This window comes from Hippopotamus amphibius, chromosome 9, assembly GCF_030028045.1.
Source record: "Hippopotamus amphibius kiboko isolate mHipAmp2 chromosome 9, mHipAmp2.hap2, whole genome shotgun sequence".
Taxonomy (NCBI): Eukaryota; Metazoa; Chordata; class Mammalia; order Artiodactyla; family Hippopotamidae; genus Hippopotamus; species Hippopotamus amphibius.
The window spans coordinates 97,444,826-97,458,373 of NC_080194.1; the positions used below are offsets into that span (position 1 = coordinate 97,444,826).

Sequence of the window (13,548 nt, forward strand, 5' to 3'; positions counted from 1 at the left end):
AAAAAGTAAAAACAAATCAAAAGGAACCCATATTGAAAAATATCAGAATAATAACTACAAAAAATCAAAGAGAAAAATCTTTGGGGGGTGGTGATTCAACTTCAAAGGAGCAAAGCAGAAGACAATGAAACGATATCTTTAAAGTGTCAAAAGAAAATAACAACCTAAATTCTTTAATCCAGTGAAAACATCCTTCAGGAAGGTAAAATAGACATTTTTCTGACAAGCAAAAACAGAGATTTCCTCACCACCATATATGAACTAAAGAAAACACTAAAAGATGTTCTTCAGTCAGAAAGAAAATGATTCCACATGGATGCTCAGAGAGACTAGAAGGAATTAAGAGCAAGAGAAGGTACAGAAGTGGGTAAGTGGGTAGTATGGGTAATTATGATTATATTAAACAATAATAATGCCTTATAAGGGTTAATATAGAGAAAGAATTAGAATATATAACAGGAACATATAAATCAGGGGTAGAGTAAATGGATTTAAAGTCTTTCAGACTCCTTGTATCATCTGGAAAGAATTAGAAGAACTAATTTATAATATATTGTGTTAAATCAAGGATGCATACTATAATCTCTCAAACAGCCACTAAAAGAATGTATAACTACCAAGCTAATGGGCAGAGGGTAGAGTGAGGTTTGGGGGAAGGGAGGTGGAAATGAAATAATAAAATATACTCAACCAATGTAGAGAAGGCAAGAAAGGAGAGAAAACAAGAACTACTGACACAAATAGGAAGCAAATAGTCAGATGGCATATTTAAACCTCAATATATTAATGAGTGGTTCAACTAAATGCCCCAATCAAAAGTCAAGAATTAGCACAATGGATTTTTTAAATATATGTTGCTTACATGGTACACATTTAGAAAGATAAAAAGTAAAAGGATGGGAAAGCTATAGCATGCAAACATTATGGCAAAAACATCACTTAGAGATAAATATTCAAGCAAAATATTTTAATATACATTTCATGTTCTATGATAACTGATAGAGATCAATAAGAACAGAGAAGAGTTGAATAATATTAAAAAATATGATCTAATCAACATATATAAAACACTACATCTGAAATTCATTATTTTAAATGCACATAAAACATTTTTTAAAAATAATCTTATGCTGGGTCATAAAGTAAATCTCAATAAATTTCATAAGCTTCAAATCATACAGTAAAATTAAGCTAGAAATCAATGGGAAAAATAACTAGAAAAATCTCCATTTCTTTGAAAGTTTGAAAACAAATTCCAAAGAAGAAATCTCAATGAAAGTTAGAAAATACTTTAACTGAAAAGTAATAAAACATATAAAAACTTGTGGATACTCTGCTAGACAGAAATTTATCATCCCAAAAGTATATGTTGAGTAGGGAAAGGATGAAAAAAAACAAACTAAGGATATATATCCTAGTTAGAAAAGGAAGACATTAAGCACAAAGAAAGTAGAAAAGGAAATGAAAATAATAGCATAAATTGATAAAATTGAAAATAAACACACATTAAAGAAGATCAAAAAGATGGTCTTTTGAAAAGCCTCACTGAATTGATGAAAACCTGGCAAGACTAAAGGAACAAAAAGAAGGTCAGCAAAAATAACCATATAAAGGATAAAAATGGGGACTATCAATTAACTTTACATACATTTTTTAAAAACAAAGAATATCATGAATAACATTAGGTCAACAAATCTGAAATTTTAGATGACATTAATAAATTTCTTAGTGTTTTCTATTTATCAAATTTGACACAGTAAGAAACAGAGAATCAGAATAACCCTATACTACTAAAGAAATTTAATTCATAATTTAAGATCTACCTATAGAGAAACTTATAGTATGTTGCCCTTACTGTTGAATTACTCTAAACATTTAAGAAATAATGCCAATCTTATATGTTCTCATGCAGAGAACAGAAAAGAGAACAATTTTCTACTCGTATGAAATCAGCAAAACCTTAACAACAAAACCTAACAAGGAGATTTTAAGAAAGAAAAATCACAGGCCAATCTTAATCATGAAATAGATGCCAAAAAATCCTCAATAAAATATTAGCAGAGCAAATCTAGAAATATATTAAAATAAAAATACAGTGCAACCAATTGGGATTCACTTCAGGCACAGAAGGTTAGCTAACAATCAAAAATCAATCAATGGCTATTATAAACATTTTAAAATCAATCAGTGTATCTCACCATATTTGTAGAAGAAAGGATAAGTCATTACCTCAATAGTGCAAAAAAATTTGATAAAACCCAACATCCATTCATAAGAAAAATTATTAGTAAACAAGCAGGTGTACATCAGCACCATAGTACATGATATGCTCCCTTTGTTTCTCCCCTTCAGTCTACAACCAGTAAAATAATCTTGACTCAAGAAAGGTTCATCTGGGACTTCCTAGGGGGAGCAGTGGGTAAGAATCCGCCTGCCAATGCAGGGGACGCAGGTTCGAGCCTTGCCCCAGGAAGATACCATATGCCGCAGAGCAACTAAGCCTGTGCGCCACAACTACTGAGCCTGTGCTCTAGAGCCTGTGAGCCACAACTACTGAGCCCATGTGCCACAACTACTGAAGCCCACATGCCTAGAGCTCGTGGTCTGCAACCAGAAAGGCCACCACAATGACAAGCCCACACACCACAATGAAGAGTAGCCCCCGCTCGCCGCAACTAGAGAAAGCCCATGTGCAGCAATGAAGACCCAACACAGCCAATAAAATAAATAAATAAATAATAAATAAATAAATTTATTTTTAAAAAAAAGAAAAGAAAGGTTCATCTGCCCAATATGCTGAAATGCTGGAGAGTCCCACACATCTGTACATCTAAAGGTGGGTGGACTGGAACACATTGAAGAGACAGAACTGAGAAAAAAGCAGAGGTGGTGCTTATAATCCCGATTTCCAGCTACAGCTGCTGAGCCTGCAGCCCCAGAGAACCCAATAACATCATGGGAGGCAGCACACATGACTCCGGCCTCCTGGCTGTGGCAGTACCGCAGCCACAGGGAATTAAGCAACAGTGGCAGCATGGCCTGTGACCCCTTCACTCATGTAGGTAGCCACAACCCAGTGTCCTATCCACACCTGTGGTGCCTGGGAGCACAACAACCCAGACACAGCAGAGGCTTCTGCAACCCTGGCTACCCCCCCTCCCCCCACCACCAACAGCAGCAGCACCTGCAACACAGGAAACCCAAATGTGACAGAGGTACCCATTATCCTGGTGCCCCAGGCAGCAACACCAGCAGCAAGGTACCAGTGACCCTGGAGGCATAAGGAATGACAATGAGGGGGGCACCAGGTGACACCTCTCACAGAGGTGGAGGAGGATAGAAAGTCTGATTTTCAAATATAGCCAGAGGCAGCTCAGGTAAGAGAAATCAAAAACTTGTGCTACAGTGCCACCTACTTATAAACAAAAAAGAAAGACCTCTAATAACTAACCTGTTGAATTGTTAGAATCAAATAAAAAGAAGGAAAAAGCTTTACATAAAGAAGAAAGGTGTTTGCTACTTCAAATGTGCTACCACATCAACTCATTAAGTACCATTAAAAGAAAAAAACATGGTAACAGAGTATCACAAAAAATAAAATGACAATCTCCAGAAATCAAACTTAAAGTTATAGAATATTGCAATCTAACTAATAGAGAATTCAAAATAGCTGTCCTGAAGAAACTTGATGAGCTACAAGAAAACTCAGAAAGGCAGTTCAATGAGCTCAAAAATAAAATAAATGAACAGAAGAAATACCTTACCAAAGAAATTGAAACTATGAAAAATAACAACCAGAAATTCTGGAGCTGAAGAACTCAATAAATGAGATGAAGAACACATTAGAAAGCACTGGAAATAGAGCAGACCATATAGAAGAGAGAACTAATGAGCTTGAAGATAAAAATCTAGAAATTAGACAGACAGATGGGGAGAGGGAAGTAAGATCTAAATAAAGGAAAGAATTCTACAAGAACTATCCAACTTCATTAGGAATGGTAATATAAGGATAATGGGTATCCCAGAAGAAGAAGAGTGGGAGAAAGGAGTAGAGAGTTTATTTAAAGAAATAATAGCTGAGAACTTCCCAAACCTGGACAACTGGATATATAGGTCCATGAAGCAAAGATAACACCTAATTATCTGAATGCAAAAAGACCTTCTCCAATATACATTATATTAAAACTGTCAAAAGTCAATGATGAAGAGAAAATTTTAAAGACAGCCAGGGAAAAAAGATAGTAACCTACAAAGGAACATTTATTAGGTTACTGGCAGATTTTTCAGCAGAAGCTCTACAGGTCAAAAGAGAGTAGAATGATTTACTCAAGATATTGAAGATAAAAACTGTCATCCAAGAATATTCTATCCAGCAAAGGTATCCTTCAGATATGAAGGAGAAACAAAGGCATTCCCAGACAAAAGCTGAGAGAGTTCAGCACCACTTAACCTGCCTCTCAAGAAAGGTTGAAAGGAGCTCTTCTACCTGAAACAAAAAGGTGGAAGAACACAAAACTTTGACTAAGGTCATAAACAGAATCAGAAAATTGCAGCTCTATATCAGAGTAGGTTGTTAATAGCATAAAGGTTAAAGGAGGCAAAAAGCGGTAAAAAATAACCAGAGCTACTTCAATTTGGTAATGAACTCACAATATAAAAAGGGATAATTTGATAAAATAAAAACATAAAAGGGGGAGAGGAAACAGACAGACTTCATATAGGCAAATGAAGATGTTATCAGGAGAAAAAGAACTATTTTACCTATGAGGTGTTTTATACAAACTCCATGGTAACCACAAAACATAAATCTAGAGCAGAGACAAGTAACATTAAAAAAAGAGGAAACTGAGAAAAACATCATGGAAAACCACCAAACTAAAACTGCAGACAGAAACAAGGAAAAAGAATCAATGGAGATATACAGCAGCCAGAAAACAAAGGATAAAATGACAGTACTAAGTCCTTATTTATAAATAATCACCCTAAATGTAAATGGATTGATTCACCAGTCAAAAGACATAGAGTGGCTGAATGGATTTTTTTTTTAAAACCCAACTATATGCTGCCTCCAAGATATCTCAGCTTTAAAGACAAACATAGGTTCAAAGTGAAGAGGTGGAAGATGATTTAAAAAAAAAAAAACCAAATGTCAGGCAAAAGCAAGTAGATGTAACCAAACTCATGTCAGACAAAAATAGACTTCAAGCCAAAAATGGTAACAAGAGACAAAGGTGGATATTACATAATGACAAGGGGGATAATTCACCAAGAAATTATAACAGTTATTAATATATATGCACCAAACATAGCAGCACCAAGATATATAAAGCAATTATTAACAAATCTAAAGGGAGAAACTGACAGCAACACAATATTGGAAGGGGACTTTAATATTTATATCAATAGATAGATCATCCACACAGAAAGTCAACAAGAAAACAGTGGCCTTAAATGAAACATTAGACCAAATAGACCTAACAGATTTATACAGGATAGTCCATTCGAGTGCAGCAGAAAACACATTCTGGTCAATTTAACATGGAACCTTCTTAAGGATAGACCATATGTTGGGACACAAAACAAGTCTCAATAAATTTAAGAAGACTTAAGTCATATCAAGTGTTTTCTCCAACCAAAATGGTATGAAGCTAGAAATCAACTACAAGAAGAAAGCTGGAAAAATCACAAATATGTGGTAAATAAACATGCTGCTGAACACTACTGGGTCAATGAAGAAATCAAAAGGTAAATTTAAAAATACCTGAAGACAAATGAAAATGAAAATACAACATACCAAATCTGTCAGATGCAGCAAAAACAGTACTAAGAGAGACGTTTATAGCAATACAGGCCTACCTCAAGAAGCAAGAAAAATTGCTAATAAACAATATAACTTTGCAACAAAAGGAACTAGAAAAGAAGAATAAATGAAGCTCAAAGTCAAAAGAAGGAAGGAAATAATAAAGACCAGAATGGAAATAAGTGAAATAGAGGCTAAAAAGACAATTGAAAAGATCATTGAAACTAAGAGCTGGTTCTTTGAAAAGGTAAGCAAAATTGACTAACCTTTAGCTAGACGAAGAAGAAAAGAAGGTTCAGATAAAATCAGAAATGAAAGAGAAGAAATTACAATGGATATGACAAAAATAAAAGGATTATAAAAGAATATTATAAATGCCAAAAAATTGGACAACCTACAAAAGTGCATAAATTCTTAGAATCGTACAACCTTCCAAGACTGAATCATGAAGAAACAGAAAATCTGAATAGACCAATAACTAGTAAGGAGATTGAAACAGTAATTAAAAACCTGCCGAGAAGACCTAAATAGACATTTCTCCAAAGAAGACATGCAGATGGCTAACAAACACATGAAAAGATGCTCAACGTCACTAATCATGAGAGAAATGCAAGTAAAAGCCACAATGAGGTATCACCTCACTCTGGTCAGAGTGGCCATCATCAAAAAATCTAGAAACAATAAATGTTGGAGAGGGTGCGGAGAAAAGGGAACCCTCCTGCACTGCTAATGGGAATGCATATTGGTACAGCCACTATGGAAAACAGCATGGAAGTTCCTTAAAAAACTAAAAATAGAATTATCATATGACCCAGAAATCCCACTACTGGGCATATACTGAAGAAAACCATAATCCAAAAAGAAACATGTATCACAATGTTCACTGCAGCACTAGTTACAAAAGCCAGGACACGGAAGCAACCTAAATGTTCATCAACAGATGAATGGATAAAGAAGATGTGGCACATATAGACAATGGAATATTACTCAGCCATAAAAAGGAATGAAATCAAGCTATCTGTAGTGAGGTGGATGGACCTAGAGTCTGTCATACAGAACGAAGTAAGCCAGAAAGAGAAAAACAAATACCATGTGCTAACTCATATACATAGAATCTAAAAAAATGGTACTGATGAACCCAGTGACAGGGCAAGAATAAAGATGCAGTTGTAGAGAACAGACTTGAGGACATGGGATGGGGGACAAAGGGGAAGCTCGGACGAAGCAAGAGAATAGTACTGACATATATATACTAGCAAATATAAAACAAATAGCTAGTGGGAAGCTGCTGCATAAAACAGAGAGATCAACTTGATGATGGGCGATTACTTAGAGGGGTACGATAGGGAGGGTGGGAAGGAGGGAATCGTGGGAGGGAGGGAATGTGGGGATATATGTATAAATACAGATGATTTACTTTGTTGTAAAGCAAAAACTGGCATAACAATGTAAAACTATTATATTCCAATAAAGAGCTTTAAAAATTAAACACAAAAAATAAAAGTAAGCTTACTGTAACTCAAAAAAAAAAAACAAAACCCTGCCAAAACTCACCACCAGATAGTTTCTCAGGTGAATTCTACCAAACATTCAAGAAGATTTACTACCTATTTTTCTCAAACTCTTCCAAAAAATTGAAGAGGAAAGAACACTTCCTAACTCATTTTACAAGGCCAAAATTACCAAGATACCAAAACCAAAGACAACACACAAAAGAAAATTACAAGCCAATATCTCTGATAAACATAGGTGCAAAAATCCTCAACAAAATATTAGACACTGAATACAACAGTACATTAAAAGGACCATACAAAATAGTCAAATGGGATTTACTCCAGGGATGCAAGATTGGTTCAAAATCCACAAATCAATCAACATAATGTATCACATTAACAAAATGAAGTATAAAAATCATATGATCATCTCAATGCAGAAAAAGTGTTTGACAAGATCCAATACCCATTTATGACTTTAAAAACTCAATAAAATGGGTCTAGAAGAAATGTACCTCAGCATTATTAAGGCCATATATGACAAAATCATAGCTAACATTATACTTAATGGTAAAAAACTAAAAGCTATCTCTCTAAGATCAGGAACAAGAAAAGAATGCCCGCTCTCACCACTCTTATTCAACATAGTATTGGAAGTCCTAGCCATAACAACTAGGCAAAAAAAAAGAAAATATATCCAAGTTGGAAAGGAGGAAATAAAATTGTCATTATTTGCAGATGACATGATATTACATATAGAAAATCCTGAAAACTCCAGAAAAAAAAAAAAAACTGTTAGAACAATAAACAAGTACAGTAAAGTTGCAGGGTGCAATATCAATATACAAAAATCTGTTGTATTTCTATACACTAACAACAAACTAGTAGAAAGAGAAATTAAGAAAACAATCCCATTTACAATCACATCTAAAAGAATAAAATTCTTAGGAATAAATTTAACAGAGGTGAAAGACTTGTACACTGAAAACTATAAGACATTGTTGAAAGAAATTGAAGATGACACAAAGAAACAGAAAGATTTTCTTTGCTCATAGATTAGAAAAATTAACATTGTTTAAATGTCCATATTACCTAAAGTAATACAGACATTCAATGCAATCTTTATAAAAATTCAAACGGCATTTTTCCAGAAATAGAACCAAAAAATCCTAAAATTTGTATGAAACCACAAAAGACCCTGAACAGTCAAAACAATTCTGAGGAAAATGGACAAAGGTGGAGGCATCATGTGCCTTGATTTAAAACTATATTACAAGGACTTCCCTTGTGGTACAGTAGGTAAGAAACTGCCCACCAATGCAGGGGACACAGGTTTGAACCCTGGTCTGGGATGATCCCACATGCCACAGAGCAACTAAGCCCATGCACCACAACTACTAAGCCTGCACTCAAGAGCCTGTGAGCCATAAATATTGAGCCCACATGTCACAACCACTGAAGCCTGCATGCCTAGAGCCTGTGCTCCACAACAAGAGAAGCCACTGTAATGAGAAGCCTGCGCATCACAATGAACAGTAGCCCCTGCTCACCACAACTAGAGAAAAGCCCACGTGCAGCAACAAAGACCCAATGCAGCCAATAAATAAATTTTTAAAAACTATATTACAAAGCTACAGTAATCAAAACAGCATGGTATTGGAAGAAAAACGGACACACAGATAAATGGAACAGAATTGAGAGCCCAGAATTAAAGCCACATATATATGGACAATTAATTTATGAAAAAGGAGCAAAGAATATACACTGGAAAAAAGAGTCTTCCCAATACATGGTGTTGGGAAAACTGTACAGCCACATGCAAAAGAATGAAACTATCTTACATTACACACAAAAATTAACTCAAAATGAATTAAAGACCTGAATGTGAGACCTCAAACCATAAACTTCTAGAAGAAAAGATAGGCAGTATGTTCTTTGATATCAGTCTTAGCAATACCTTTCTAGATATGTCTCCTCAGGCAAGGGAACAAAAGCAAAAATAAACTAATGAGACAGCACCAAACTAAAAAGCTTCTTCACAGCAAAGGAAACCATCAAGAAAACTAAAACACAACCTGACAAATGTGAGAAAATATTTGCAAATCATATATTTGATAAGGAGTTAATATCAAAATACATAAAGAACTCATAGAATTCAACAACAAAAAGCAACCTGATTAAAAAATGAGCAGAGGATCCAAATAGACATTTTTCCAAAGAAGACATACAGATAGCCAACAGGCACACGAAAAGATGCTCTATATCACTAGTCATCAGGGAAATATAAATCAAAACCACAATGAGATATCACCTCATGCCCATTAGAATGGCTATTATGAAAAAGGCAAGAGATAAAAAGTGTTAGTGAGGATGTGGAGTAAAGGGAAACCTCATACACTGTTGGTGGAATGTAAAGTGGTCCAGTCACTATGGAAAACAGTATAAACACTCCTCAAAAAATTAAAAATAGAATTATCATATGATCCAATTATTCTGCTTCTGGGTATTTATCTAAAGAATATAAAAACACTATAAAAGCTTTTGCACAGCAAAGAAAACCATAAACAAAACAAAAAGACAACCCACAGATTGGGAGAAAATATTTACAAATGAAGTGACTGACAAGGGATTAGTCTCCAAATTTACAAACAGCTCATGCAGCTTAATACCATCAAAACAAACAACCCAATCAAAAAATGAGCAGAAGACCTAAATAGACATTTCTCCAAAGAAGACATACAGATGGTCAAGAGGCACATGAAAAGATGTTGAATATCACCAATTATTAGAGAAATGTAAATAAAAACTACAATGAGATATCACCTCAAACCAGTCAAAATGGCTATCATCAAAAAAATCCACAAACAGTAAATGCTGGAGAGAGTGTGGAGGGAAGGGAAGCCTCCTATACTGTTGGTAGGAATGTAAATTGGTTTAGCCACTATGGAGAACAGTATGGAGGTTCCTTAAAGAATTGAAAAATAGAGCTACTATATGATCTTGCAAGTACACTCCTGGGCATATATCTGGAGAAAAACATGGTCCAAAAGGATACATGCACCCAATGTTCATTGCAGTACTGTTTACAATAGCCAAGACATGAAAGCAACCTAAATGTCCATCAACAGAGGAATGGATAAAGAATATGTGGTACATATATACAATGGAATATTACTTAGCCATTAAAAAGAATGAAATAATGCCATTTGCAGCAACATGGATGGACCTAGAGATTGTCATACTGAGTGAAGTCAGTCAGACAGAGAAAGAGAAATATCGTATGATATCACTTATATGAGGAATGTAAAAAAAATGATACAAATGAACTTACTGACAAAACAAACAGACTCACAGACTTAGAGAATGAACTTATGGGTACTGGGGGGAAGAGTGGAGGGAAGGGATAATTAGGGAGTTTGGGATTGTCATGTACACACTGCTATATTTAAAATGGATAACCAACAAGGACCTACTGTATAGCTCAGGGAACTCTGCTCAATATTATGTAATAACCTAAATGGGAAAAGAATTTGAAAAACAATATATACATGTATACATATGTATAACTGAATTGCTTTGCTGTACACCTGAAACTATAACAACATTGTTAATCAACTATGCTCCAATATAAAATAAAAAATTTTAAAGAAGAATATAAAAGCAGTAATTCAAAAAAATATATGCACCCCTATGTTCATGGCAGCATTATTTACAATAGCCAAAAATATGGAAACAACCTAAGTTCCCACTGACAGATGAATGGATAAAGGAAAAGCAGTGTGTGTGTGTGTGTGTGTGTGTGTGTGTGTGTGTGTGTGTGTGTGTACACATACACATCACTATATACATATATATATAGTGATAGTAATTAGAACAATGTGATATCAGCACAATTATACATAAGTAGACCAATGAACCAGAATATAAAGTCCAGAAACAGAACAGATAGATAGATAGATAGATAGATAGATAGATAGATAGATAGATAGATAAACTTAATTTTTAGAATTAAAAATTCTTCTGTAAGATAATATACGAGAATATTTTCATGATCTTAGCTGTGGGAAGATGTCTGAAATAGGATGCCCAATGTATTACTCATAAAGGAAAAGAATGATATACCAGACCATGTCTGTTCATCAACAGGTACCATTAAAATAATCTGATAAAGGTATCTACAAAAATACCTGCAGCAATTTCATACTTAATGGTGAATTATTAAACATTTTCCAAATGAGATGGGGAAAATAATTACTATCAGCACTTCTTTTCAACTTGAAGTCCTAGCGAGTACAATAAGGCAAGAAAAAATATATGAGGCATAAGTATTGGAAAGAAAGAAATAAAACTGTCATCCTTTTCATATAACATAAATGTAAACATAGAAAATCCAAAATAATCTACAGATCAAACTAATAAATGAATTCAGCAAGATCCCTAAATACACGGTGAATATACAAAATCAACTGCATTTCTATATACCATCAAAAACAGAAAATGAAAGTTTAAAAGCTACCATATACAACAGTTCAAAACACTCTAACTGCCTAATGATAAATTTAACCAAATATATCCTCACACTGAAAACTATAAATATTACTTTGAGAAATTTTAAAAGATTCAAATAAATGGAGAACTATTCCACGTTCATGGGTTGGAAGACTCAATATTTCTCATTATTGTAAAGATGTCAGTTATGCCCAAATTGATCCATAAAGATCATGCAATATGATCCCAACCGCAGTTTTTTTGTTTTTGCAAAAACTAAAAAGTTGATCAGTTGATTCTAAAACTTATAGAAATGCAAAAGGCCAAGAAAAGCCGAGCCATTTTTAAAAAAGAAAGGAGCTAAAGGACTTAATAACTGTAGATCTCAAGACCTACCATACAGCTGTAACAACATAAGTAAGCTTAGTGAGTATAAGCAATCTTTAAAAGTAATGTTTTTTAACAATTTAAAAATAAAACTATAGCAGAAAATAATTTACATTACATAATTCAAGGAAAAATTCTGCCTTGAATTGATTATCAGGAAAAAGTAAATCCCTTCAAGCTAGATGCACTGATACACTTTCTTTTATCAAAGTATTAATATCATAGTGCATTTTACTATTCCTTCCAGGAAATGGGAGTATGTTTAGTGCCCAAGTATAATATGGAACTAAACACAAATGCTTCAAAACATATTTCTTGGCTTTCTTTAACATGCTTTTTACTTATTAGGTATTAATAAATACATGCATTAGTAAATACAAACCTCAAGTTATTTTGAAGTATTAAATAAATAAACTACAAAGCTGTATCTTCAATGCTTTAAAGCCATTCTTCCTAGTTATTTACCAAAGAGGAAAGAGAAACAGCTAATTCCAAACTCAAAGCCAGAACCTGGCTAGATCAAAATTACTTTGACAATTCCTGACAAATCAGAGAATTTTACCTGATCAAGCTCTTTGCCAGCTTTCCTAAGATTCTGTAGTTGGTAAACTTCTAGGCTTCTTCCATCATCCTGACAGCACAAATCAATTACAACACAGCCCTGGTCCTCGAAGGCATTGATTTGGTGAAAAGTAACAAAAGGTTTACTGTAGTACATTCCTGGAAGATGCTGCATGGGAAAACACAATGAAAAATACATGTCTTATTTTATTTCCTTTAGGGCACAGATCCACAAAACTCAAATTAAGATTTCCCCACCTTTAAGTATCAGGCCTGATAAGTATAAAAAGCACAATTTGGAATGTAGGCGCAAACATGCTTTGATTTAAAATCATGTCATCTGATATTAATCAATGAACTGGGACTATTTGATACAGACCAATCAACTGTTTCAACTAACTTTAAAGTTCTCATGAAATATGACTCAAAATTTTGAAGGATAAATAAATCCTAGACTCTTAACTACATGGTTAAATAGAAAACACTTCTATTAAGAGTTTATGATAAATTAAGTGACTAATCCTTTGAAAAATGCACTCTACTAAAATGGGATTTTTTTCATAATGAAATTAGGGTACAATAAATTTAGGATACTATTTCTTTAGAGAGGTTAAAAGTAGATAAATATAATAGTGCTATTAATCAGGAGTATATAGAAAGATATTTAACCAATATGCTTTGGACTTTGGTAGGATTATCATATTTACATATCAAGAAGTCATAGAGACAACTAATAAAAATATCACTGCAAAAGTTACAGAAGACCTCTGCATGAATAAAATCCTCTTTAGCAAATATTATTATATGGAAAAATCCATG

General features: G+C 33.9%; 1 protein-coding gene across 3 annotated transcripts in view; it reads right to left on the reverse strand.

Moving 5' to 3' along the window:
• Nucleotides 1–13,548, reverse strand: part of LOC130861216 (carotenoid-cleaving dioxygenase, mitochondrial) — a 62,966-nt gene that overhangs the window by 10,103 nt on the left and 39,315 nt on the right. For all 3 annotated transcript variants that reach the window (XR_009055549.1, XM_057749844.1, XM_057749836.1), the window contains one exon: nt 12,731–12,898. Coding sequence is in view for 2 of the 3 variants with exons in the window: in XM_057749844.1 (XP_057605827.1) it covers nt 12,731–12,898 (168 nt within the window). In the remaining variant the exon portion in view is untranslated. The remainder of the gene's footprint in view (nt 1–12,730; nt 12,899–13,548) is intronic.